This window comes from Populus euphratica, unplaced genomic scaffold (genome assembly GCF_000495115.2).
Source record: "Populus euphratica unplaced genomic scaffold, PopEup_1.0 scaffold885.1, whole genome shotgun sequence".
Lineage (NCBI taxonomy): Eukaryota > Viridiplantae > Streptophyta > Magnoliopsida > Malpighiales > Salicaceae > Populus > Populus euphratica.
This window is the reverse complement of record NW_011500741.1, coordinates 2,456-27,687: the sequence shown is the minus strand read 5'-3', so window position 1 is coordinate 27,687 and position 25,232 is coordinate 2,456. Positions and strand designations below refer to the sequence as shown.

General features: G+C 30.6%; 2 protein-coding genes across 3 annotated transcripts; one reads left to right on the top strand and one right to left on the bottom strand.

Moving 5' to 3' along the window:
- Positions 1–14,489: 14,489 nt before the first annotated feature.
- Positions 14,490–16,118, top strand: LOC105116222 (uncharacterized). The gene is made up of 3 exons (XM_011013456.1): positions 14,490–14,638; positions 14,834–14,993; positions 15,479–16,118. The coding sequence occupies exons 1-3, from the start codon at positions 14,606–14,608 to the stop codon at positions 16,051–16,053; spliced, it is 768 nt and encodes a 255-aa protein (XP_011011758.1). The 5' UTR covers positions 14,490–14,605; the 3' UTR covers positions 16,054–16,118.
- Positions 16,119–18,896: 2,778 nt separating this feature from the next.
- LOC105116220 (uncharacterized) lies at positions 18,897–23,676 on the bottom strand. 2 transcript variants are annotated; one of them, XM_011013455.1, is made up of 3 exons: positions 23,333–23,676; positions 19,628–22,360; positions 18,897–19,477 (listed from the first exon to the last, which is right to left on the bottom strand). In XM_011013455.1, exons 2-3 carry the CDS (start codon positions 22,337–22,339, stop codon positions 19,184–19,186), a joined length of 3,006 nt encoding a protein of 1,001 aa, XP_011011757.1. In that variant the 5' UTR covers positions 22,340–22,360; positions 23,333–23,676; the 3' UTR covers positions 18,897–19,183. The 2 variants fall into 2 exon arrangements, with proteins under 2 accessions (XP_011011757.1, XP_011011756.1); XM_011013454.1 differs by lacking the exon at positions 23,333–23,676 and having other exon boundaries at positions 19,628–22,464.
- Between the last annotated feature and the right edge of the window lie 1,556 nt (positions 23,677–25,232).

The window sequence follows — 25,232 nt, the reverse complement described above, 5'->3', positions numbered from 1 at the left end:
TTATCATTGTTTAATCCTTACGTTAATATTCCATCTCAAAGTTCTTATCTTCTTCTTCTTCTTCTCCTTTTTTTTTATTATTAGTACTACTACTACTACTATTATTATTATTACTACTACTAATATTATTGTTGTTGTTGTTTATAATTATTGTTTTAATTTGTACAATTAACCTCCATGTGGTTCAATCTCGATCTTGCCGGGTTATTTATTACTTCGACACTCCTGTAGTTAGGAGAAGACATCTATCTTTTATTCGTATTATATGACACTCAAATTACTTAAAAATATGTCACAAAAAAAAATATGTATTGTAATATTTTAACAAGGAATGAAAAAAAGTATATATGTTTTCTTTATATTATTTAAAATAACTATGTTACCTAGGTATAAATACATTTTTTTTCTTTGAAAAGATAAGCTATCTTGCACAAGTATAAAGGTTTAACTCCTTCTAGGTACAAAGAACCACAATGTCCAAGTATAACGACATTCATTATCTAATGAAGGATAATATTTACTTAGGTGAAAATGTTTAATTGCCTCCAAGTAAAGAGAATCACCATACCCATATATAAAAATATTCACATGTTATTTATGAAAACTCACCTTACCTAATATAAAGGCTTAATTCACCTTAGATATAAAGAATCACTTTGCCTAGATATAAAGGTATATGCATTTTAGTTTTAGTTTGGATATGACTCAAAAAATTTATAAATCACAAGGTCATAAAGGACCACCAAAACATGTATAATATAATACGACCTAATACATTGATCTAATTTTATGGTATCATCATTATTTATAAGAATAGGACATTGGATCATTTACCCATCAAAACATGAGGTATGCTAAGCATAAAAAATCTTAATTGTTAGGATGTTGAATCCCACTCCATTTCCAAACCAACAATTTTAAATCTAAAAAACAATTCTAAGTGTTGGGACATTAGACCTTAAATAAAGAAGAAGAAAAGTCAAACCTGTTACTTAGAAAAGCATAAACTTATGAAACTCTATAATCAAATATATATTTGTTAGACAAATGTTATAAGATATTTAAAAACAATTAAATTAAAAATATCTTAGTCATTTTTAAGATTTTTAGTTAGGTTCTCATTGATAATCTACACCTTTGAATTATCAGCCTCTACCATTTCTATAACTTAAACATACTCTACCTTTATTGATGGTTATTTTCATTGCACCTCTATGCTTGGTTATTCCACTGTATCCCTCACAACCTTTTTATAGTACTTTTTTATCTCCTCAATTAAGCAGTAAGAAAAGCATGTTTGGAAAACATTACTCCAAAGTTAAACATGGGGCCAAGATGGAGACTTAATAAAAGTACATTACCATGTTATTTGAAATAATTATATAAATGTGAATAGCTCATCACTTTAACTAATTTATCATTCTCTACCTCATCTATTTTATTTAATGTACGAACCCTTTAGAACATATTTTGAAACTTACTCGAGATATCTTTGATAACTTAAAGATGGGAGGACTCAACCTGAGCCTAATTAATTTTTCTCCTAGCCATTATAAAGATGACTTTAGCTCCCTGACCCTTTTTTAGTATGACAACAAGTCATATTTGGCTTTATAGAGTGTTTTTGACTTATTTAAACTTCACAACTAATATATCTTTTTCTTAGAAGGATTTAATGAGAATCTTCTTGATAAACTTCAATTGGTTTTTGGGCCTATTAGGAATTCTTTAATGGCTTACACTTTCTCCATCAAAGCCTTTAGTGTTTATCCATTTTTCTAGACCACTTTCGTCACTTGAGCTATCCCTTTACGCTTGACCTACCAATACTAAGCATTATGTGTTTGCAATAGGGCCACTTAAAATATAGTCTAATAAGACATACAAACAACAACTTGAATTAAAAATAACTTAGAAAAGATTAAGGGTAAATTCACATTCAAGGTCATCTAAGTAGCACTATATATCTAATAAGTAAGGCTATTTTACATCTACTCATCCATATTATCAAGAAACTAAGAGAGACATGAAAATACTTTAATATATATTAAGGATCCTCATTGATTTTTATAATAAAGGTTCTTCTAAAATAAGGATAAGTTGATATGACTATTTTTTTTTTGTTAATAACAATGTAAAAGAGGCATGAAACCTAACTTATTCTTATTCAAAAGTAGTGTCCTCAATTGGCGGAACAACACTACCTTTTAAGATTTTTTTTGGGGGTGAGAGTCACACTTAAACAATCATAAAATGGTGTTAACTACAATAGGCGGTGGTGGTGTTAAGTCATGTTTGTCATCTAGGGTATCCTAAACCTCGATATAGAATATTGTTATAAGGAAAAGGATTTAGTCTTATCATCATATTCATGCACTCTTTTTCTTTATAGTACTAACTTTTATCCTAGTTATTGATAGTAAAAAATCTATAGGTTTGGTCATGTTTTGAAAGATCTTTCTAATATAATATATTTTTTTAAAAGACTATCTATCATTTTATTGGTGGACCATTAGTTAGATTCCTTAGATGAAAAAGAATTCCTTAACTAAAATTGTATGGGAACATGTCTCTTTTAGACACATTTCTTTGGCCTAAATCCTTTTTAAACAATGAAGAAATAAAATGGGTGAGTAACACAAGTTCAAATTTCAAGAAATTTATAGATAAAAAATAAAAATACCTAAATGTATTACTCATTAAACTCTCCTTTAATGTATACCTCTAATTTTATAAGTTAATCTTATTATGTGAAGTGGAGACCTACCACTAGGTGCATAACAACTTTTTAGCCAATGTGAAGGTTAGTTTATCATTGTATAACTCAATTGGGTCCTTTGAATGCTCACACATCCTTAAATATCTAAAGAGCTAGTTGTAGGAATCTCCCCTTCAAAGACCACTATGAACCACTTACCCCTTCACTCATTAACATGGTCAGTGTTTTTTGAGAATATCTTTTTTTTTTCTTGAAGAGAAAAGATATGAAATCATTTAATTCTTGGAGTTACATTAGCATATCCATCCAAATGGTAATAATTCTTGAAGACTCTCAGAGAGGGTTTTTCATCATGTTGCTTTATATAATTTTTTAAATAAATTATGATGATTTATTTATTCAAGTATAGTTGACTGATATAAAGGTTATGATGATGAAAATCCTTTATATAAACCTCAATATAGGAAATGTATACATATACTTGAACATATAGAAGGGAGTTATAATCTTTTATCCCTTACACGAGCCTTAAAATACCAAACATCAATTCTATCTTTATAGAGGTGTTTATAACTATGTATCTTTCTTTATAACTAAACATAAATTTTAGTTATCTGAGATAGGGATACCTCACATAGGTACGTGTCCTCTAACTAATATCAAAGTTGTCTTATCATCACTCGAGGTCTTTTAGTGTGAACCCCCAATCTAAAACTAGTATATCAATGCTAAAAATAATGACTTTTCATTTGAAAAATGATAATTAAGAAGAAAAAATGTTATAGATATATATAAAAAATTTTATAAATTAAACTTAAATTTTGGATTAAAAAACAACAATTGGTATGCAAAATATAAACTAGTGATGAATTGTGTAAATCCCCCAATCAGGTAAAATAATTATATAAAAGGAAATATTTATGAATTGGGGTGAAAATAGTTATACAATAACAATTATAGAGTGAAATTTTAAATAAAATGATGTATTATTTTAAGCGCAAAAAAGATTGATCGCCAGTATAAGCCTCACATACAATCATTATTTTTTGAATGAAAGTGGTGAAAAATTTGAGAAAGTTTTTATGATGGTTATGGATGGAAGTCATCAATAGACTAGTCTAAAAATCATATATGAAATGTGCACTAGGAGTTTAAGGTAATGGATTGACCCTGTCTAGCCTATTTATTTAATTAAATATGCTTTTATAATTGCTAAATTTACAATGATTATTTGGTTATGTTGTATATTGTTATTATTAATTGAAGGCTTATGCCTTCGAAGTAGAAATTGGTATGTGCTGTAATTAAATGCATGGGCAAAAAAACACTTAGTATATTATGAAGGTTGATTGGCCAAAACAACAATAATATATTTATAATTGACTTTGATCATAAAAAAAAATTTCTATATTGTTGAACTACTTACCCGATAATGGGGATAATGTCCGGCAACGGACTATGTTGTGGAACTAGTTACCTGATAACGATGCTAATGCATGATGATAGGGCTACTGCTCGGTGATAGGCTATGTTAATGAACTAGTTACCCGATAATAAGGTTAGTGCTTGATGATGGGCTATATCAAGGAATTAGTTATTCGATAATATAAATAGTGCCTAGTGATGGGCTATATTGAGGAATTAGTTATCTGGTAACGGGGCTAGTGCCCGATAATGAGTTGTGATGTGGAACTAGTGCCTATTAATAGGCTATGTTGGGGAACTAGTTACTTGATAATGAGCTAATGACATCAATTTATTTGATGACTAAAATATGTTATTTGGTTTAGATAGATTGTGCGGAGTTAATTTTGCATGGAAGACTGACTTGTTGGACTGTTAATGAATGTTGGGTAAAACCCAACTATTAAATAAAGATGATAAATTGTATTTATGACATTAAGTGCTAAGAATTATATGACTGAGTGCAAGATATAGATGTTTTGTTGAATTCTATTCTTGAATAATGATATAACAGTAAAGGTTCAAGATGGTTAAACTATGAATTTGTTTGAAATGGTTGTGTATAAATAAAAATAATAATAGTTTTTTATATTTTTAATTATTCATATCCGATAAATTATTTGAGATGTGTTTTAAAGCTGAGGATTGTTACATAAAATTACCCGTGTGATGATGAAGTTGGAATTTATGAAAAAAAAAATTGTACAATAAATAGTAAGATAAGATTTAGATAGGGTTTTTAGATAAGAGAAACTCCACCAAAATCTCATTAAGTTGGGAAAGTTTTCATTAAGAATAATAAGTCGAGGTACAATGCAAGTCTTAAATTCTTTTAGAAAATAGTAAAAAATAATGTAAAAGATAACAACACAGGTAATATAAAAAGGGAATGAAATTATGAAACCTGATGATGATGATGATATGTATCAATTATAAGAGATCAAATTAGGTAATTAATTGCTCAAAAAGTTAAAATGGCAAATTACATAAACATGAGTATTTTATTAGAAAACATTGAACATTTTGGAAGTCGAAAGGACATGAATATGTTTGTGAAACAAAAGGTGACATAATTTATATGCATTATCAATGGAAATAATAATGTGAATCAGATATACACACACACACAATCATACAGATTAGATGTGTTTGAAGAAACATATTTTAGCATGAATTAAATATATTGTGAATAAAAATTTCTATAATGTGACTTCAATAGTTAAATAAGTAATATAATGAAACTATAAGTTTATAAAAAATTGAAGGAAAGTTTTTAAGTTAAAATCTAATATAGATTGATGTATTTCCTTAAAGTTAGCGAATATATATATTTTTGTGTGTGTATCTTTGTTGCAATATATTCTAATGTTATAAAAATAAATTATTTTTAGAATTATCACTAACTCATATATAATAGTAGATCTTACCTAGCATTTCTTTTAGTTATGTGATGTAATGAAATTTTAAATATGTTGACTATCTTTTATAATGTAATTGTGAGAATAACCTGTATATATATGAAATCTCTATTAAGGATATTCATAACTTAATTATTACTCTTTTTTTATTGGTTGTAATATGATATTTAAATCTATTCTAGTTTTATTAAATTAATATTGTATATATTTAGTTTATAATGTGCATATATTTAATTTATGTCACTTTGTAAAATGATTTATACTATAATTGTATATGAACTATTAAATGGAGAATTGTGAAGGATAAATGACTTTTATTCTTGATTGGTGAGATTAGTTAAGGTTTAAAAAATTTAAACAATATTGAGATTGTGATATAAATGTATACATAAAAGTTGATAACTTATAAAAGGTTCATATTAAATGAAACTTTATCAAAATTTTAGTAGAGCTCTAAATGATAAAAATGTTAGAAACACGATACTAATATGTCAAAAAAATAAACTCTATTTTCCTGGGTTCAAGACTTAAAGAAGTTTATAACAATGAGAAAGGATGAGTTGTTACATTTAGTTTTAGCCAAGAGTCTTATAACACCCTCTCAAGGTTCCTTACAATTAACTCTTTATAGGCTTTCCTACTCAGGGTTATTTCTGACTCGATAGCTACTCTAGATATATCTATCATACGTAAAGAATTTTCAAGATGAGAAAAGTAACGAACCTTATAAGATTCTAATATGTAATAGTTGTCTAACTAAGAATCTTAAAGAGAAAGATATACTAAAATTTCTTAGATTTGGTGGAAAAAAAAAAAAGCCAACCTCTATTGTATATAGGCTTGTAATCTCAGTAATTAAACTTGTTTACCTTTTAACACATGCACCATTAGTAGGAAACATGGCATATTAAAGGTGGATAGTTTGAATTTCAAAAAGCCCATAACCCCTTGGCCTTTTCTCATGTGACCATAAGCTAACCTATGGACTTCTAGAATGTGCTTTGTCGTGATAACACTTTTAGACAAGTAAAAAAACAAGACAATTGAGAAGGATAAAAGGCATGTGATTAGATGGTGCATGATAGGGTAGTTGAAAGGATGATAGAGTATGATCATGTACACGAAGATAACAAAGAATCATCTCGAGTGCATATTAATAGGATAATAAAATGCATTAATAAACATATAGCACTCCAAAATATAAAATGTAACATGACAAACTCCATAACTGGTGAAGTCTTTATGTTATCCATGCTATAAAGACTTAGGGGGGATAATGGGCGCCTTACACCTTTAATCATGTTGCCTATAACCATAGTTTAAGATTACGAAGCTTATAGGAAACACATGCCCAAATTCATTATGAGTTATTAAGCCCACTCGAGCATCCCAAAGCCTAAATAAGCCCATGCTCCTTATCACGTGGCCATGTTCAAAGCTCAAAATAAAGCTCACAAAAAACACAAGCCCAAATATATTATGAGTCATTAAGCCCACATGGGCATCCAAGACCAAAATGAGCTCACATCCACTCAGGTGCACTTGTGGTCTCATGCTATGTTAGATCTAGGTGTACATAGAGCACAACAAGATGACATTATTTAATAGAACATACATTAAGTGATGAGTTAATTTTATTAAGTATTTTTTTATTTTTTTTATAATCGTATGGGTTTGACACACATGTCAAATCCAAGATATTTGAACTTGGTAGTGCACTAAATTCGAGGTAGCGTGGGTCTGGCACGCATGCCAGACCTAATATACTTGGACTTGGCAATTACCAAAGTTCAAGGTCCATGGACTTGACAATGTGATATTACCAAGTCCAATATAGTGGTGGTTTGGCACACATACTAGACCCAAGACATTTGAACTTGATAGTTAGTTAAGTTCAAGATAATTATTATCCTCCCTTGATATGTGCAAGGGAATTACCGTCCTTCATTGGCATGTCCAAAGGGAGTGACCAACCTCCCTTGAGCTTAATCTCAAGGAAAAACTCAGTTTTTGTAGGCTTAACTACACTTGACATCTTAAACTCTAATCTCTCTTTTTAGGTGTATAAAAATCCTTTAAAGACTCACTATATTCTTATTAGGTAGGGGATATTTATTCCTCATTCAATGTTATTAGAGTAATTACCTTGCAGACCCTTCTTTTATAGGTTATAAATATATTATGAAAGCCTCATAAGAAAAAGTTCAATCTTTATTTTTTATTACATATATATATTAAGAGCATTTTTCTCTAATATATTCTTATATTTTTTCTAAAAAAAATATTTATTTAAACATTAGAAAGTGATTATTTTTATTAAAGAAAATCTTTTATAAATACTAGCTACGATTAGCTTAATTTATCAAAACCAAATATAAGTTATCACCTATTTTGACTAAATGAAAGTGAAAAAAAAAAACTAATTAATTAATTGATTGTCCAGTATAAAAATAAGTTCCAGACTAGTTGGACTTCATCACTAAGTTCTTGTGCAAGCCTAATCCCAAACTGGTCAGACAGACCTCAAAGCCAACCGCTACATCTGGTTATCAGGGTGTCAATTCACAGCTCAGGTCACTTGCTTTCATCGCTGGCTTTTTGTTTGTGGCATCAGCCGCCTTTCTGTAGTGGCAAAGATGATAGATTATGATCCGGCCAGCAAACCAGCATAAATGTCGGCATCCTACTTTCTTCCTTCTATTGGATTAGAACCACATGATGATGCCATCAAGATACGTGTAAACAACTCGGGAGAAGTCAATTTGCAACGGCTTGAAACTTCAAAATCCCAATGACACCCATGAAAACCTACGATTCCTGCTTATAAAAACTCCCTAGATTGGCTTGTCCCCACGCAATTGTGGTCCATAGAAGACAGCCCGACGAACCCCCACCACATTTTTCTCTCCTTCCCCCACCTTCTTTTTTTTAATCGAGGAAAGTGCTGGATTCTTTGCTAGATACATCAGCATACATTCTCCTACAACAAGCACAGTATACGTAGAACTTGAGCTGATATTTTTTTATTATCTTTTCAAGCGAAAAATACTTCTCCCTTCTCTCGGATTCTTCATTTCTTAGAATGATGATCCTAATCAGTGCTTTGCCAGAGGGGTCATGCCATCATTTCCATGAAAATGGAAGCAAGTGCTCTCGCATATTTTGACCTTACATAGCAATTTGTTCCTTTTTTATACAACCATAATGCTTCTCCACGGCAGTATATGATTCCTGTAATGTGGTGGTAAATGGGTTTCTTATAGCGTATTTCATATTCGTCAATCATACTCTTGATATATCTACGAGTTCACTCACCATTGTCATCATCGTAGAAGAAAGAAAAAAAAAAAAGATCCTTCCATTCATGTCTCTTGTTGCCGTCAATAATAAACGTCAAATTAGAGAGGATCGCCCCGCACATGGAAAACCTCTTGATTCTTAAAATTAACGATGATTCGTAACAGAGCATTAGAGCTGTCTGTCAGGAAAGGTTAAGATGGTTATATTGAGAAAATTAATGGTTGTTTTTTTAAAGTGTTTATTTGTTTGACAATATATTAAAGTAATATTTTTTTAATTTCAGGCAAGGTTAAGATGGTTATATTGAGAATATTAATGGTTGTTTTTTTGAAGTGTTTATTTGTTTGAAAATATATTAAAGTAATATTTTTTAATTTTTAAAAATTATTTTTACTATTATAATATTAAAAAATTTGAAATAAAGAAAAAAATTAATTTAAAGTAAAGAAAAAAATAAAATAATTCTTAACTTTTAAAAAAATTAAAATACAAAAATAAACAAGGCAAATTATTCTGACCAGATTTTTTTGTCTAAATAAATATTCTGACCAGTTGGTGTGTATTGTTTGGTCAAATATCACAACAGTCTTGGCTTGACCTCAAAATCCGTCCAGCGCAAAGAATCCTTATCTAGAAGGGGCATGTGAACTGGCAATTGTTTATATATATATATATATATATATATTCTCAGCGAAGGCATCAAGGTGTACGTATTTTGCAGCTAAAGATTCACAGCTGTTGTACAAAGGCAATCTCACAAGGCATTTGGGGTCATTGGGTTGTTGGAAATGGCAATGAAAGGGGTGGTGGGATGTTGTTCATTGTGACGAAAACAAAGAAACAAGTTCTTCTAACAGAAGAATTCTTTGGAGTTTTCATAATTAAAAAAAAAAAAACTGAAAAGGCTCAACCTTTTCTGTAGCGTGTAAAAAGATTTATTATGATTTCAAGTTGTTATAATAATTACTTTATCTTTTATTATTTTTAATAATTTTCTTGACATGAAAAGTAAAAATATTTTTTAAAAAGATTTAAATGTTATTTGTTGATTAATCAGGGATAATTTTACTGTTCAACTTTGAAATTGCACAATAAAAATATTTTTTTTACTCTTAAAACTGAAAAAAAACCTTTTGTTAAGTGTCTTTTAGTTTTTTTTATTAATTTATATATTAAAATAACGCTTATAACTTGGCTGCTCGGTTAAATGACCTTGAAATTTTTTTTTTATTTTTTTAATAATAAAATTATATAGTTAACCTTTAAATTTTAAAATTTTAAGAATGACTTTAGAAGGTATTTTTGTTTTTGTGCCATAGTAGTTTTGTAATAATGATATGCCAATAGTTTTTTTTTTTTGTAATTTATCTTATTAAATATATAAAATACATTAACACTTGTGTGGCACATATCAAAATCTTGTACCCTATTCTAGAAGCTCTTGAGGACAATTGTGGTGACCAGAAAAAGCCGATCGCAGTCTCATTTGATGCAAAAGGTTGTGCATGGTTGTTGAGTGATGTGTTTGGCAAGACGTGCGGCGGTTCATCAACGATAAGTTTTTTTCTCGTGCTTTTTATTTTTTTCTCTTAGGCCTATTCTTGTCAGGCCTTTAAAATTTTAGTTGTGTCCTCCATTTTATATTTATTTTAGATTTGATCTTTATTTTTTTCTATTTATTTTGATTTTAATGCTTTCAAAAATATATTTTTTGAAATTTCATCCCTCTCTGCATTTAATTTAATTTAATTTTTGTATCCAATCTAGCCCTTATTATTTTTATTGATATTTTTTTATCATTTGCATTTATTTTATTTTGTCCTTTAGGATTTTTATTCTTTTTTTTTCAAATTTTGGTCCCCATTTTTTTCATTGCTCTTTTTCTATTGTTATTTTCATTTATTTTTTTCAATTTAATTCTTGATTAATTTCTTTCAATTATTTTTTATGTAAGATTTAGTCCTCGTTGTTTTTTTTAATTTTTTAATTGAAAATTTTGCTTTATAATAATTTATGTTATTTACAGGGTAGTCTCATTCTCATAACTCAATCCACAAGTTTCAATGATTTACCTAATTTGAATTTGATATTATTTTAGAATTTGTTTTTTTTTCTTTTTCTTTTTATTATTTAACATTTACTTACTTAACTTTAAACTTTGTGATTTATTTAACTTTTCTTTTTATGGGGTTATCCCCGTTTCATATCTTGGGTCGCAAGTTAATCGAGTTAATATGGGCTAATTTATTTTTTAAATTTTATTTTTTATTCAGTTTTATCTTTTACCATTAAATTATTGACACTTAAGCATTATTATTTTTTTTACCTTCCTTTATGTAGGTTTATTCTAGATGCAGAATGGTCAAGCATCTCAGTATTCCTTCCACGTATAAGTAGCTCATCTAGCTTGATGGTGGTCGAAGTGGAGTTTGTAGGCTTTTATTTTTTTTTTTTTTTTTCTCCTACTTGATTTTCATGTAGGCCTTAAAAAAAAATCAAATTAAGCCCTAAGGTTTGTTATTCTTAGGATTTCATTCTTATTTTCTTTATTATAATTTTTAAAATTTAAATTAATTTATGGAATTAAGAATTTTTTTCAATTCCATCATTGTTCTCTTTATTGCAATTTTTTTATTAGGAATAATTTATTAAATCAATTTTTTTTAATTCCACCCCGAATAGATATTTTCAACTATCAGATTTGATTTCTATTATTTAGATGGTTTTTGTAATTTTTTTTTATGAAAATTTCATCATTCTTTTGTTTTTTTCCCCATCAAATCTAATATGTTTTATTATTGTATTTTTTTTACCTTGCAAGATTTTCTAGGTTGATTTGTTTTTTAATTTCATTGTTCAATATTTAATTAGATGAGTGTTTAGCTACTTAGTTGGGTCCTAGTTTAGAATTTAACAGTTTATATGTATAAGATATTGTCTCTGGTTTTAGAAGTTGACACGTTTGTAAGTTTTAATGGCTTCTTTTTTAAAAAAACAAAAAGGTTTTATCCTTTCATCCTTTACCATTATGTTATTTTTTATTCACTTTCTAAGAGATTTTTTTATTCAATTTTAAAATAACACATGCCACATTACTTTTTTTTTTTTTATCTTTGTTAAATTTAGATTTTCTAAAGGAATTTTATTTTTAAATTAAATTAAATTAATTGATATCATTCTCCAACATTTAATTTTTTAGGTGTTGAGCTCCTAAGTTGAGTCGAGTCAAAAATTTAATGGATTATGGGTTTAAGAGTTTAACTCAGGTTTATAAGGTTTGTATCATTTTGATATCTTTTTTTTGATAAAAAAAATGGTTGGCCTTATTTTGGATTTATATTAAATTAAATTTATTAATTACACCCCTAACATTTAATTTGAGACAATGCTTGAAGAATTTTTGTTTTTGCAAATAGGTATTCTTTGTTTATTTATTTATTTTTATTAAATTATTTTAATATTATGTCTCAAGTTATGGATTTAGCAGGTCACCAGGTTTGGTTCGATCCTTTTCTATCATTGCTTTTAAATATTTTTGGATATCGAGTTAATGATTATAATCTTAGATTTTTTTTTAAAAAATAATATGTATTATTTTTATATTTTTTTACAACAAAATAAAATAATAAATCCACATCATAACACAAGACAATATCTTATACCAATTAAAAGCCATACCAAAAACACTATGAACTCATCCAAAGTGTCATCTAGCCCTTTACGAAGCTCTCTATTTTGGTCACTAATTTCTTTTTTAATTTATCCTTTCATTGTGTAATTTTGCATTTTATCCTGAAAAAATGTTTTTATTACCTTTTTATGGGCTTCCAGAAGTGCTGGATGGAGTCATGAAAATAATTGGATGCTCCATTTTGCAAAAATAAATTTGATCTTGTTGTCTAGAAAATATAATAAAGATGTAGGATCAAATTTGACATATTATCTAAAACCAATGGTTTTTTTTACTGCTTAAATAGGGCCTTTTCCAGTTTTTTGCTCTTGGATTTTTATTTTAATTCAAAATTATATTTTATTTATTTTTTAATCACACAACCCGGGGGGGGGGGGATTTTGCCAGTTGACCAAATCCCAGCATAAAACAAAATGCCATTTAATGAGAGACTTTTCTTAACTATTTGTTTTACTAGAAAAAGTACATGTTGTATGTCAAAGATTTTTTACTACTTGATCTTGGGTTCTTCCCCCCTCACCAATTTATGGTTTTTGAGTTTAAAAATTGTTTTTTTTTTTAGGTTATGAGGGTGTTTATTAAATGTTTTTAGATGAAAATAGTTTTTGAATCCAAAAAATCTAGCTTTAATTTCCAAACTATGCTAAAAAAAACTATTTTTTTTATATGACATGTTATTTATTATTAGCTTTAATTTCCAACTATGCTAAAAAAAACTATTTTTTTATATGACATGTTATTTATTATTTGTATGTGACATATCAATTTTATTTTTTTTTAAATAAGAGGCGACATCCAAGCCAAAAAAAAAAAGTCAGGCATACCTCGTGGGATTAGTCGTGGTACGCGCAAACTGACCCGGACACCCACATTAATCTAAAAAAAAAAACCAGCCATACAATTTTACCTTTGCAAATCTAAGCACTTTGCCTTTTTGTTAAGTGGCAAATCACATTGGTCCACCTAAACCTAGATGCCAGACTTCTTTTTGGCCTTCATATTTCTTCCTTTTTAGATTTAAATTTAAATTAAAAAATATATATTTTTTTATTTTTAATTCAAACGAGTCTTTTAACTAAATTTCATTTAAATTAATTAAAAATATATTTGAGATATTATTTAATAAAATATAATTGAATTTTTACTTTTTTTAATTGGATTATAATAGATATTTTTTAAATATTGACAAATACTATTTTTATGCAACTTTTCATGTTTTTTTTAATCTAAAATCTTTTACAATTATATTCATTTGCAAATATATATCTTGAGTCAAATTAGTTTTGAATGGAACTACAAAGCTATATTTGGATCTGCTAGGTTAAATATGTCATATTAAATTAACTTGAATATATTTTAATTATTTTGTTTTGATTGAATTTGAAAATTTATTTTTTTTAAATAAATATTGATATATAATTAACTAAAATAATTAAATAACATTAAGAGGTGTGAAATCATGTTAGTTTATTTGCATCTATTTATGTTCAACTTTCTAAGTTAGTCTTTGATTATCTTTAATGACTCCTTATAGTATTTATTTGCTCATATAATTATAATTAATTTTATTTAACAAGTGCATGTAAGATTTTCAAAAAAATTACTATGTTTTTTTGATAGCTTAACAATGTTCATATTTTTTTTTCCATTAAAATTAAATTTTGATATGCAACGAAGACGAGCACCAAGACTAGGTGGCCACTAATATATATTAACTTGAACAAACAAAATAAATAAATAAATAAATAAATAAATTATTTCAAAAATCCACAGCCCATGATGATTTGTTTTGCTAGCCTTTTTAGCACAAATAAAAATATAAAAACAGAGCAGCCCATTTCTGTGATTTTCAAGGCCAAGCCCGTTTGAAAGATGAGCCTTCATCTAACATCTTTCTCAAAATGTCCTTAACAGAGGAAAGACAACCTTATCCTCTGTTTCCATTTGATCTACCGGAAGTTTCAAGACCGTGACCTAACTCTTTAACTCTGGCTACTGATTAGGTTTTGTCCGATGGCTCTACATGGATCTACCTTTTGCTACAAAGTGAGTTCTAAGTCTCATTAGCTCCATCAATTTTTTTTCTTCTTCTTATTTGATTCTGCTTGTTGATCAATCCATTACCATTACCACCTTGAAATTGAATTTCTTCTTAGATGTTATCACCAAAAGATTTTCGAACTTGAAATTTAGGGTTATATAAGATTGCTCTAATTCTCATTAGCTTGCATGTTGTTGTAGGTAAATTTCATTGCTACGGGAGACTTCAAGAGACTGCAATGTTCATGGACTGACAGTTTCAAGAGAACCCACAATATCTCTTCACCTTCCTTGAAGAAAACTACATTTTTGGCTGGAAGACTCCATTGTCATAAAAAGTTGCACATTGAAGGAGGAACCCGTAAGTTTCTCTACTTTTTTTTTTTTGCCTTGTTCTCGGGCCAGTGAACTACTATGCATATAGAAGCCAGTAAGTCTCTCAAGTGCCAAGTTTTGTGATGAAAACATCTGATCGAAGATGTTTATGTTACTTCCATATGGATACTCAAAATTGTGAATGTCTATACGTTCATCAGAGATTGATGATATCATTTTTGTTTATTTTTCCTCTCGTTCTTGTAAATGGGTGATATCCCCCCCCTCTCCGGTGCGCCATCATTAGTAGATTTTTACTCACTATGAAAAAAACAATCAAGGCTGGCAGGTTAGTCAAACAGTCTATGAGTTACTCCTCAAATCGGAAATTGCTGAGGTGCCCATGGTTGAGCAGTTTTTATTGTGGGCCTGCATTTCAAATTTATTTTTGGTGTCAGTTGTCTGCATTCCTACTGTCTAAATTAGTGCTAGGTTGAAGCAGGTCTCTAACTGTATATTTGTATAGCACAGAGTCCTATGCACAGCCTTTCCGCTTATTTTCATTCAGAGCATGTCAAGTAAGAAGTGAGGATTCAGAAGAAGTGTTAAGTGGTGAAAGCATTGTATTGGATGAGCAGACCTTAATGCGTGAGCTTCAGGTTGCCATTGAAGAAGAGAACTATGCCCAAGCTGCAAAAATCAGGGACGGCCTTAAAGTACTCCAGAAAGATAGCAAGGCTTCGGTACTGGCAGCAAATGCTCGGTTTTATAATGCTTTCAGGAAGGGGGATCTGGCTGCCATGCAATCCCTTTGGGAAAAATCAGATAATGTATGTTGCGTGCACCCAGGTGCTAGTGGGGTTCTAGGTTATGATGATGTCATGGAAAGCTGGGAGCTTGTATGGATGAACTATGATTTCCCACTAGATATTGAGTTGAAAAATATTAGAGTGCATTTCAGGGGAGATTTAGGTTATGTTACATGTGTAGAATTTGTGAGAACAAAAGGCAGCAGTTGGGGGGCACAATTTGTCACAAATGTTTTTGAGAAGATTGATGGTCAGTGGTTAATCTCCATTCACCATGCTTCACCTGTTGACCTGTAAGCATCATCGTCATACATTCAGTAGATGAATTGCCTTTTTTGTTATTTAGATTCACTTGCATCACAGTTAAGTCTTTATAATGCTGGACGCTTCAGCAACCCTGGGCCAGTGGTCTTAACACATTGATCAGCCGCCTACCTGGTGGATTGTGTGAGATGTTCACCTTCTGAAAATTGTTTTTATGATCTGCTTAGATCTTACAAACTACAATGTATCGTCTATGTTAAAAGGATCTTTTAACCCTTAGGAGGGAGGTTATGTGCCAAAAATCTGTTGCAAACAAAGAGGTTCGTTTTCCATTCATTGAATTGCAGGATATGGGCTCCTTAGCGTAGTGTTCTTGACAGAGCCTTGGCAAGTGGCACCCACCTCTATGAGCCGAAGATGAACTTCCAGTGATTGGATCAAACAGCTGCTGTAATTTCCCAGTATTATGTCCAAAACTATATATGGTTTCCAGCTAATATAAAATAAGTTTAGCGAAAACATATTTTGGATCTCTGCTTAGGTGCTTACTGCGGAGTTGCAGCAGCGCATTTCTGATTTCGAAAGAGTGTTAAGTACGGTGATTCCTATTCTTTTGTGATCATCCCTTTTTGTTCCCCTTCTAGCCACAAACTACTTTCTATATTTTAGAGAGAAGACTGCTTTTTAAATTAGTTTTTTATTTGAAAACATTTGAAAATAATTATTTTTAATTATTTTTTATTTTAATATTAGATTATTAAAACTATTAAAAAATATTAAAAAAAATTAATTTAATATTTTTTCCATCCAAAAATGTTTGTAGAAAATATTTAAAAGTAGAAAGCCGTTGGGAACACCCCTTTTACTCTGTGCCCTACAAAATTTGATTTTCAAATGCTATAATGGCAATAACTTCATGATGATGTAGAGAAGTCACATGAGTAAAAGCTATTATAATTTAATTTACCAGATCAGAAGATTACATTGCTATACACTGCTAAGAAAACTAGTGATTGTTAAGAAAACTAGTGATTGTTTATAAACGTGGTTGTGGATATTTTTTTAAGGTATTTTTTATATTGAATTGTATTAGAAAGAATTTTTTTTTTTAAAATTATTTTTAAAGTTAATATATTAAAATAATTTAAAATATATAAAAAATTATTTTTAATAAAAAATTAAATTTTTATGTAACACAGTGCCCAAACAATGCTTATGATGTGAGAAAAAAAAACTATGATAAACCAAGACAAAGCAATGTGGATTTATATAATGTAATTTGAATTATTTTTTTTTGAATCATTTTCTACTCTAGTTATTAATTTTTATTTCGGTCATGCTCTTTATTTATTTCAAGTTTTTAAATTAAAAAATATCTTAGCTAACTTTTTCAATCATCCTTTTAACGATCAAATCTAGATTCATATATTTACTTTATTTTTTTATTTAAATAAACAAGGGGCATTGGTTAGGCACGTGTGCCTTGCATTGTAGGTCATGCACATCTAGTTCTTTTATTTTATTTTATTATTATGGGTCACATATTGGTCCACTTACACCTTGGAGCTTGACCTCTTTTTCTTAAAACCTTTATGTTTTCCAATTAAATATTATTAAAACAAATAAATTAAAAATATATCAAGATATTATTCTATTAGATACCATTATATTTTCACTTAATTCTTCAATAAAATTATAATGTTCTTTCCATAATAATAGTTAGCACTCTTTTTGTATAGTCTTTATGATTTATTTTTATGGTTTTCTTTTTAAATTTTATTCATTGACTTTAATACACATTTATTATTATTATTATATAACTAAATTAAAAAAATAGACTCTAAAAATTTCTTCATTGCATCACGTGAAAAATTTATTATTCTTATATATATATATATATATAATACATTTGCATTAGGATTATCAAAATATTATTTTTTAATTAAACTTGATTTTTTTATATTATGATAAGCTTTTTTTTTAAAAATAAATATTATGGTGAAGAAAATTACAAAAAAATAAACTCAGTAAAAAGATAAATGTGTTTTCATTAAAAAGATATCTTTTTATTCTTAGTTTTAAATTGTCTGATTTTGTTTTTAATTTATTCTAGTTACTTTTGGTTTTTATCAAATAAAGCATGTAGCACAGAAAAATTATATTTTTTTGTTGAGGAAAATAGATTAATAAGAAAAGAAGGAACGAAAAAATTTATTATAATAAAGTAATTAAAATTGTACTTAATATATTATTTCAGTAGATATAATTCAATTTGACATTTATTTTCAAATAATATTGTTTCATTTGTTTTTAAATGTTAGGGTTTTAATTAAAGAGATATATTATTTATCTTTATTTCAAATCATTGAAATTTTATTTTTGATATTCGTTCTAATTGCTTTCACATTTTATATATATATATAAGGATTTATCCTAGGAAATTATTTTATTTCAATAGAATTGAAATTATAAATTTTTTTAAAATATAATTTTATTTCCATATAATTAAGTGAATTTTTTTTTTAAAGATCTTCCTATATCAATAAAAAATCTTAATCTATTTATGTCTCCCAACTTCATATTATAGTTTTTTATCAGCTTTAACTTTTTTGAACACTCATTATCATATATAATTCTTAATTTATTTTGTTAAATATATTTATATATATTAATTTTTTATTTAAAATTTTTCCTTTATCCTAGAAAATATGTCGAAAGTATATGCATAATTTTTTTGTGTTAAAAAAACATTTTCAAGTAGCCCGTGGAGGAGCAAAGGACCAAGGTGTGCCTGAAGGCCACTACCTTTCTTGTTTCAAAAGAACTTGTGTGCGAGGCAGTCTGCAGTCGTTATGTGATGATAATGTAAATTTTTGCCTTCTAAAAGCTCTGTACTCTGAATGTCAGAGCTCTATATTTCATGCCATTGTTATCTTCACACAAAACAAAAGGAAGATATTAGTGGTGACTACAGCTGATGGAATATCATGATGGTCTCACATAATTTCAGTAAACTGTCTAGGAGATCTTCCACCAACTTTGCTGCCTAAGTCCATGGACTCCGTAGCGGTTGGTCAAGAACTCTCCAACACTGATATCTCCTCTTCCATTTGAACTTTAGCAACTATACACCATCAACAAACAGACTCCTGGAATGAGCCCGCTACATCCTTTCAAATGGGGAAACGGGGGGGCTTAGAGTGTATTTCACATTTGTTTGCCCCGGGGAAATGGTGTGAATCTTCTTTGATCCATTACTGGAGTTGCTGAGCTCCTGGTGAAATTCTTCGCTGGAAGCATTGCCGCCATCTTGATCATATGATTTCCGACAACTTATAACATTGACACAAATGAAGAATGCTTCTAATGAAGAAATTGATGAACTGAATTCAGTCGAATACATCCCCTTTTCCACTTGTGCCAAACTGAAGATAGGATGGTCCTGTTGGATTGCTCCCTGCATGGGTGGATATACAAAATAAGAAAACGCCAATGTAAATGACATCCAAAGAGCGAAGATAAATTCTCAGCTAAAACAAGAAAACGCCAATATAAATGACATCCAAAGAGCGAAGATAAATTCTCAGCTAAAACACAAAAAAAGTACCTGGGTAAAAAGTTCAAAACAATCTGACATCAGGCAACTTTTGGATGTCCTTGTAATCTTACTACACTGGCTTCTGTTGGTGAGTATACGTAGTTTACAACCAACATCCCAACCACCACAGTCGCATGATCCACCAGATCTCCACCTATGTAGCAATGGTGAAGGTACTCCTTCGTTTGGCATGCTATGATTACCACCGGGAAGTATGACAGTTGCACTAATAGAGTGTTCGGTTTCTCCCAGGTTACCGGAGCATTGACTTTCTGGAAGGTACTGTGAGGAGCCCTCGTGCTTCAAATTTTCATTTTGATCAGTCAGCTGCAGGTCGAGGCTTGAGATTTCACTAGGCATTTTGACCACAACAGCCGCAATCTCTCTATTTGCCATGACCTTTGGCAATGCCTGATCCGCCTGACTTTGGTCGACACCAAACAAAACAGACTCTTTCACCTTAATCTGGCAAATGGAGTCTGTTCCAGTCAAATCAAAGATAGAAGAGCAATTAACCTTCATGTGGCCAATCAAATTGTACACATAGCCACAGCTCTTCTCCTTACTACCTTGATTTATCCAGCTGCCACTCTTTTTCTTGATTTCATCTATGGCATAGAACGTATAGTTGCAGCCTGAACCATTCTCTTGAGATGATGATAACTTGTTCATGGAGGCTTCCAGAATGTTGCTATTGTTCTCAATCACAAATCTGAACAAAGGAACTCCATTCCGTATAGTAAGCTGCAGGAGAGCTTTTATTCTCGATGGCCCATGCTTGCCATCCTTGAGCAGTTCTTTGGCATCAAATTGCTTCAAGTTGAAGAAATTCAAGCTTTCATTTGATGAGCCAGTTTCAGCTGACTGAAGTATTCTGGAGCTCCAGGACTTCAGCAGAGGATCTAGCATCCTTCTCAATGGGCTGGATCTAGCTCTGTTATGACTACCTGCCTTCTTTCTGTTTGAATTATTTAAACAAGCAGAAACTTCAGATATCAGGGGACCAGAATTTATGGAAATGTATGTGGAGCTGAACTGTGGGACAGCTGAAGTCTCCTTGAAGCTGAAACTCCTGCTGATTCGACTCAAACTGAAGCTAAACCAGCGGTTTGGTGAAGGATGTCTGACTTTTCTAGGCATCAGCTCCACTTTTTCTTGATCCAATGCATTTGAAGTTTCAACTACTCTTCCATTTGCTGTCCTGACTCTGCTCTCTTCTGCAAATTTATCTTCAGACAGTCTAATTGGCATCTTATACGAACATGCAGATGCACGAGATGCATCAGATGACATCTTTGCACTCTGTGTAACCATGGCAGTGTGCAACACTTCATAGAGCTGTGTGTTAGTTTTATTTCTAGAAAGTAGTGGACATGAGTGCGGAATTTCAGAAGAGCGAACTTCCTCGTGAGAAAAGTCATCCGACAAGCTCTTTTGATTTATTTCAGAAAAATCCTTATCCACTGGTGTCCTTAGTTCCTGAAGGGAACAATATGTAGAGAAATGTTTTGGAACAAGGAGAACTATGTCCTTATCCACCGGTGTCCTTGGTTCCTGCAGGGAAAAATTTGTAGAGTAATTTTTTGGAACAAGAACTATGTTCTTGTTCTCAATGGGTTGATGTTGAGGAGAAAGATCAACAGTTGATTCTTGCAACTCTATTCCCTTAGTTTTGCCACCAGCAACATTCTTTTCCTTCAAACTGAGTGAATCATAATGACTTCTCAACTGTGATGATGAAGCTCCGATGCTTGAAGTAATCTTATGATCCAACGATTTTCTCTTTGCATCTGGTCCTCGCCTCTCCCCAGCTCTCTTCTCGGCTGCACTATCACAAGCAATTGCATTCACCTTGGACCAGATTGAGATACTATCATATCTTGAGTTTGAGGACCAACTTCCAACTTTAGAAGTGATCTTCTGATCTACATATTCTCTCTTCGCCTGTTCAAGAATGACATCCGAACTATTTCTGCTGAAAGTCCTGTTGGTCCTTGGTACCTTTTTCTTCCCATCCACGCTGCTCTTGGAAGCAGTTTCAAAATCTTTAAAGGGCAAGGCATTCTGGACCGAAGGTTTGGCAGGTTGAGAAACACGGTCATTGTGAGAAGGGTTCAGACTTGAAGAAAGAGAAGGATGCTTCTTGCTTCTGTAATTGAGAATATTATTGTAAACTGCATGAGGAGAGGTAGCTGAGTTCATAGCCATTTTACTCGGAAAATTGCTGCTAGTCAATGATGCACCACTGCTGTGATCACTTGCTGCAATCCTCCATTTCTTTAGACGTGACCAGTCCAAAACTCCAACATTCAAAGCCTTATCTTGTATGCTTTCACTTCTCTGCATGCGCTGGAGATAACCTGGCAGATCTGACATATACTTCACAAGCTCATCATCCTTTCTTGCCTTTATCCTGTCAGAGTGCAGCTGATGGTGTTTCCCTGAAGTTTTTGGTTGGACTGAGATCCGATCATTTGCATGGAGTCTTAGTTCATGAGGCACATCACCACATGGCTGACTATCATAATATTCAGCTTTCAACTTGTCTTGATGCTTTAGACTCTGCCTTGCGTGGGTTGGAAGAGCTGTATCCTTCACTATCCTGGAATGTTTCTGCCATCTAGAACTCTTCTTCAGGTCCAAACTGAATCCCCTTTCACTGGAAGGTTTCGAGTATCCACGACTTGATTTTACGTCTGATGACATTTTCAACGCTTTCATACTTCACTGACCCATTTTTACCTGCAAAAGCATAAATGAAAAAGGGTTCTGATTCACTCTCCGGCAACTTCAGTTTCTTACACCGTTCACTGATTTACAAGTTACAAGGATGCTGAAATTAAGTCACACCTGATGTCTGTAAGCGAATATGCATACATAAGTTCTTTCCAATGATCAGAATGGGAAACAAGTAAAACATGGAAAAATTGAGAAGTGGCTAGGAAGACAATAGCCTGCAAGCAAGACTAGTGATAAACCTACTTCTGACAGATGAGCACGAAATGGGGAGAAAACAAAGGGCAGCGAGTATAAAACTGAAAGAAATAAAACAACAGCTACTGGGTTTTATTGACTTAGATGCCTGATCGTTGGGATTTATTGACATTAAACCTTATTCTAAAATTGAGAGAAGTAACACCTTCGGATAATAATAAACCACTCACTCCATTTTCAAGAACCACCCTTTGCATCTTTGTCTATTTCAGTTCCTAAGAACCAAAAAAAATTTGAAAACAAAGAACAATTCAACTTCCCATTATTTTAACACAAGTAAAAATCTACATCATACATAATTCGTTACTAAGTACTTGGTTATAGATGCATCAAAGAAGAAGAAGAAGAAGTAACTTCAATCAGACTAGGTGGTCAAATATCTCCTTGCAATCTGATATTTCTCTCTAAGGTCTAAACAGATGCAAAATCCGTATTTCCTTGCTCCAATTCAGCAAAGTAACAGATAGAAACAAAATGCAGGTTCCTTCAATAGTTTGTCCGCAGATAAATGCAAGAAGGAAAAAAAACAAGAATCCTGAAACTCCTGCCTTTTCCACTAACAAAGCAAGCCAGTATAGACGTTAACTACTTAACATTTCGCGGAAAAGATAAATTTATTATTATACCAGAAAAAGAAACAATCTTTCCTTATCTAGTTTCCCAGCAACCAAACCAATAGAAAAGACTATTGAACAGAGCAAAAAGAAAAACAAAACATACCAGAAAAGAGAAACGAGGAAATGCAGGTTCCAGAAACGAAAAAAGGAAGAAGAAACTCCGATCCCGACACGTAAAATAGCAGTCAGTCTCCGTCTTCTATGTAAATTAAATCATCCTGAGGGCTTCCACAAATAAAGCAATGTTGCAGCAGTGGCTTACTTTGAAAAAAAAAGGTTGCATGATAAACCCCACATGAAATATGGGGAAGTTCTTGGACGATTAATTATGAGGAATCTTTTGCCAAATCTACTTTCCTTGTTCAGTTCCCCACCTCTTTTAAGTTTGTCTTATACCAATCTTGGCATTCATGCTTTCGTCCCTAAACTGTTCCCTTCGACGCAAGGCATTTTCCTTTGTGGGCGATCTGATCTCAACTTTGGTAAAGAAGAAAAGTGAAATTTGATCGTATAGTGCTTCAATTGCAAATACAAGTTCTATAAACTCGTTATACCTCGTATAAACACAGATCCACGACCTAGCACGACCTAGAATGTAAAGTACAAATCCCAGACACAGATCCACGACCTAGAATGTAAAGTACAAATCCCACGTGCCATTCTTTTATCAAGGCATTGAACTCACAGATCACTGCATCACGCTAAGAAGCATGTCTAGAGGCTTCAAGAAAGGATGCTGGCTTCGTAAAAGATGTGTTACATTTTACAAGTATTGCGGTAAAGGACATGCCAGCAAAATGGAAGCTTTGGTTTTAAATTGTTGGTTTACGAACGGGTTATCAGACGCCTAGGAGTTGCTAGAGGGTTCTTGAGAAACATGGGAATGATCGTCAAGACCTCATGCAAAAGAAATAGGCTGAACTGGAGTAGTTGTGATTTCAAGAATCTTGGCAGTCGGTACCACAGTAGCTGGTGCAAAATCAAATGACGTAGTTCAGCAACGAGGATGTGATGAGTTCATGAAAATCATAAACATAATAAAATAAAATTATTCAAGATCTTTTAGAATTTTATTAAATATATTTAAAGTTATTTAAAAATTTATTATTTAATTTTTTTTTATTTTGAATAATTTTTTAAAAACTGGATTGTTGTAAATCATAAGTTGTCAAATTAATTATCAGACCTCCAATAATAATATATATAAAACACTAGTGAAAAATCTTTTAAATCTTTATTTATAAGAGAGAGAGAGCCATACCTAGAGTGTCGACTCTCTGAATTACATAGTTTTTCTATCTAGTAGACAACTATAAAAAGAAAGAAAGACATAACTTACTATTTATAGGGAAATATAAAAAACCCTATAAATTAGAAAAATATCAATTTTTGCTTAAATAATATTTATATATCAATTCAGAATAATTTTTGAAATCAACTTAATTAAGTTGATTTTTGTAGGTCTAAAAATATAATCATTGTATTAATTATATTATAGTCTTTAATTTCTAAAATATATTTTAATCAAGTCATATTTAATTAAATTATTCTAATTTAATTTCTGACCAATGGTTTTTAATGTGGGTGACTCATTAAGTTCCTAATATGTCGGCCTATTCTAATTAAATAAATTAAATAAATTAATTTATTATAATTAATTAATTTATATTTAAAGATCAGGTGCATCGTCTAATAAGGTGTTACGATCCCCCAAATATTAGAAAAATTATTAGTAGTTTTATTTAATCTTCAGTGATTAGTTTCTTAATATAATTAATATCTTTTCATCAATAATTTTTCAATCTAACATTAAAACATGAAATATATTTGTCATATTAAATCATGTTTATTCTCTACTTTATAGTCATTGATCGTTTGAATAAGACTTAACTCTTTTCATATCTTATTCCACCTTGACTAATGATTTCTCAATCAATGCTATTTGAGAACATATAAAATATTTTTTCTAATTTATGTAAAGTGATAAATCCTTTCTTGATCAA

Excerpts from the sequence above, each read along its gene's own strand:
- LOC105116220 (XM_011013455.1), bottom strand. The coding sequence starts at position 22,339 with ATGAAAGCGTTGAAAATGTCATCAGACGTAAAATCAAGTCGTGGATAC. Across the intron at positions 19,478-19,627 it reads GTTTTGAACTTTTTACCCAG|GGAGCAATCCAACAGGACCA; the intron begins GTACTTTTTTTG and ends CCACCCATGCAG.
- LOC105116222 (XM_011013456.1), top strand. The coding sequence starts at position 14,606 with ATGGCTCTACATGGATCTACCTTTTGCTACAAA. Across the intron at positions 14,639-14,833 it reads GATCTACCTTTTGCTACAAA|GTAAATTTCATTGCTACGGG; the intron begins GTGAGTTCTAAG and ends ATGTTGTTGTAG. Across the intron at positions 14,994-15,478 it reads GCACATTGAAGGAGGAACCC|AGTCCTATGCACAGCCTTTC; the intron begins GTAAGTTTCTCT and ends TGTATAGCACAG.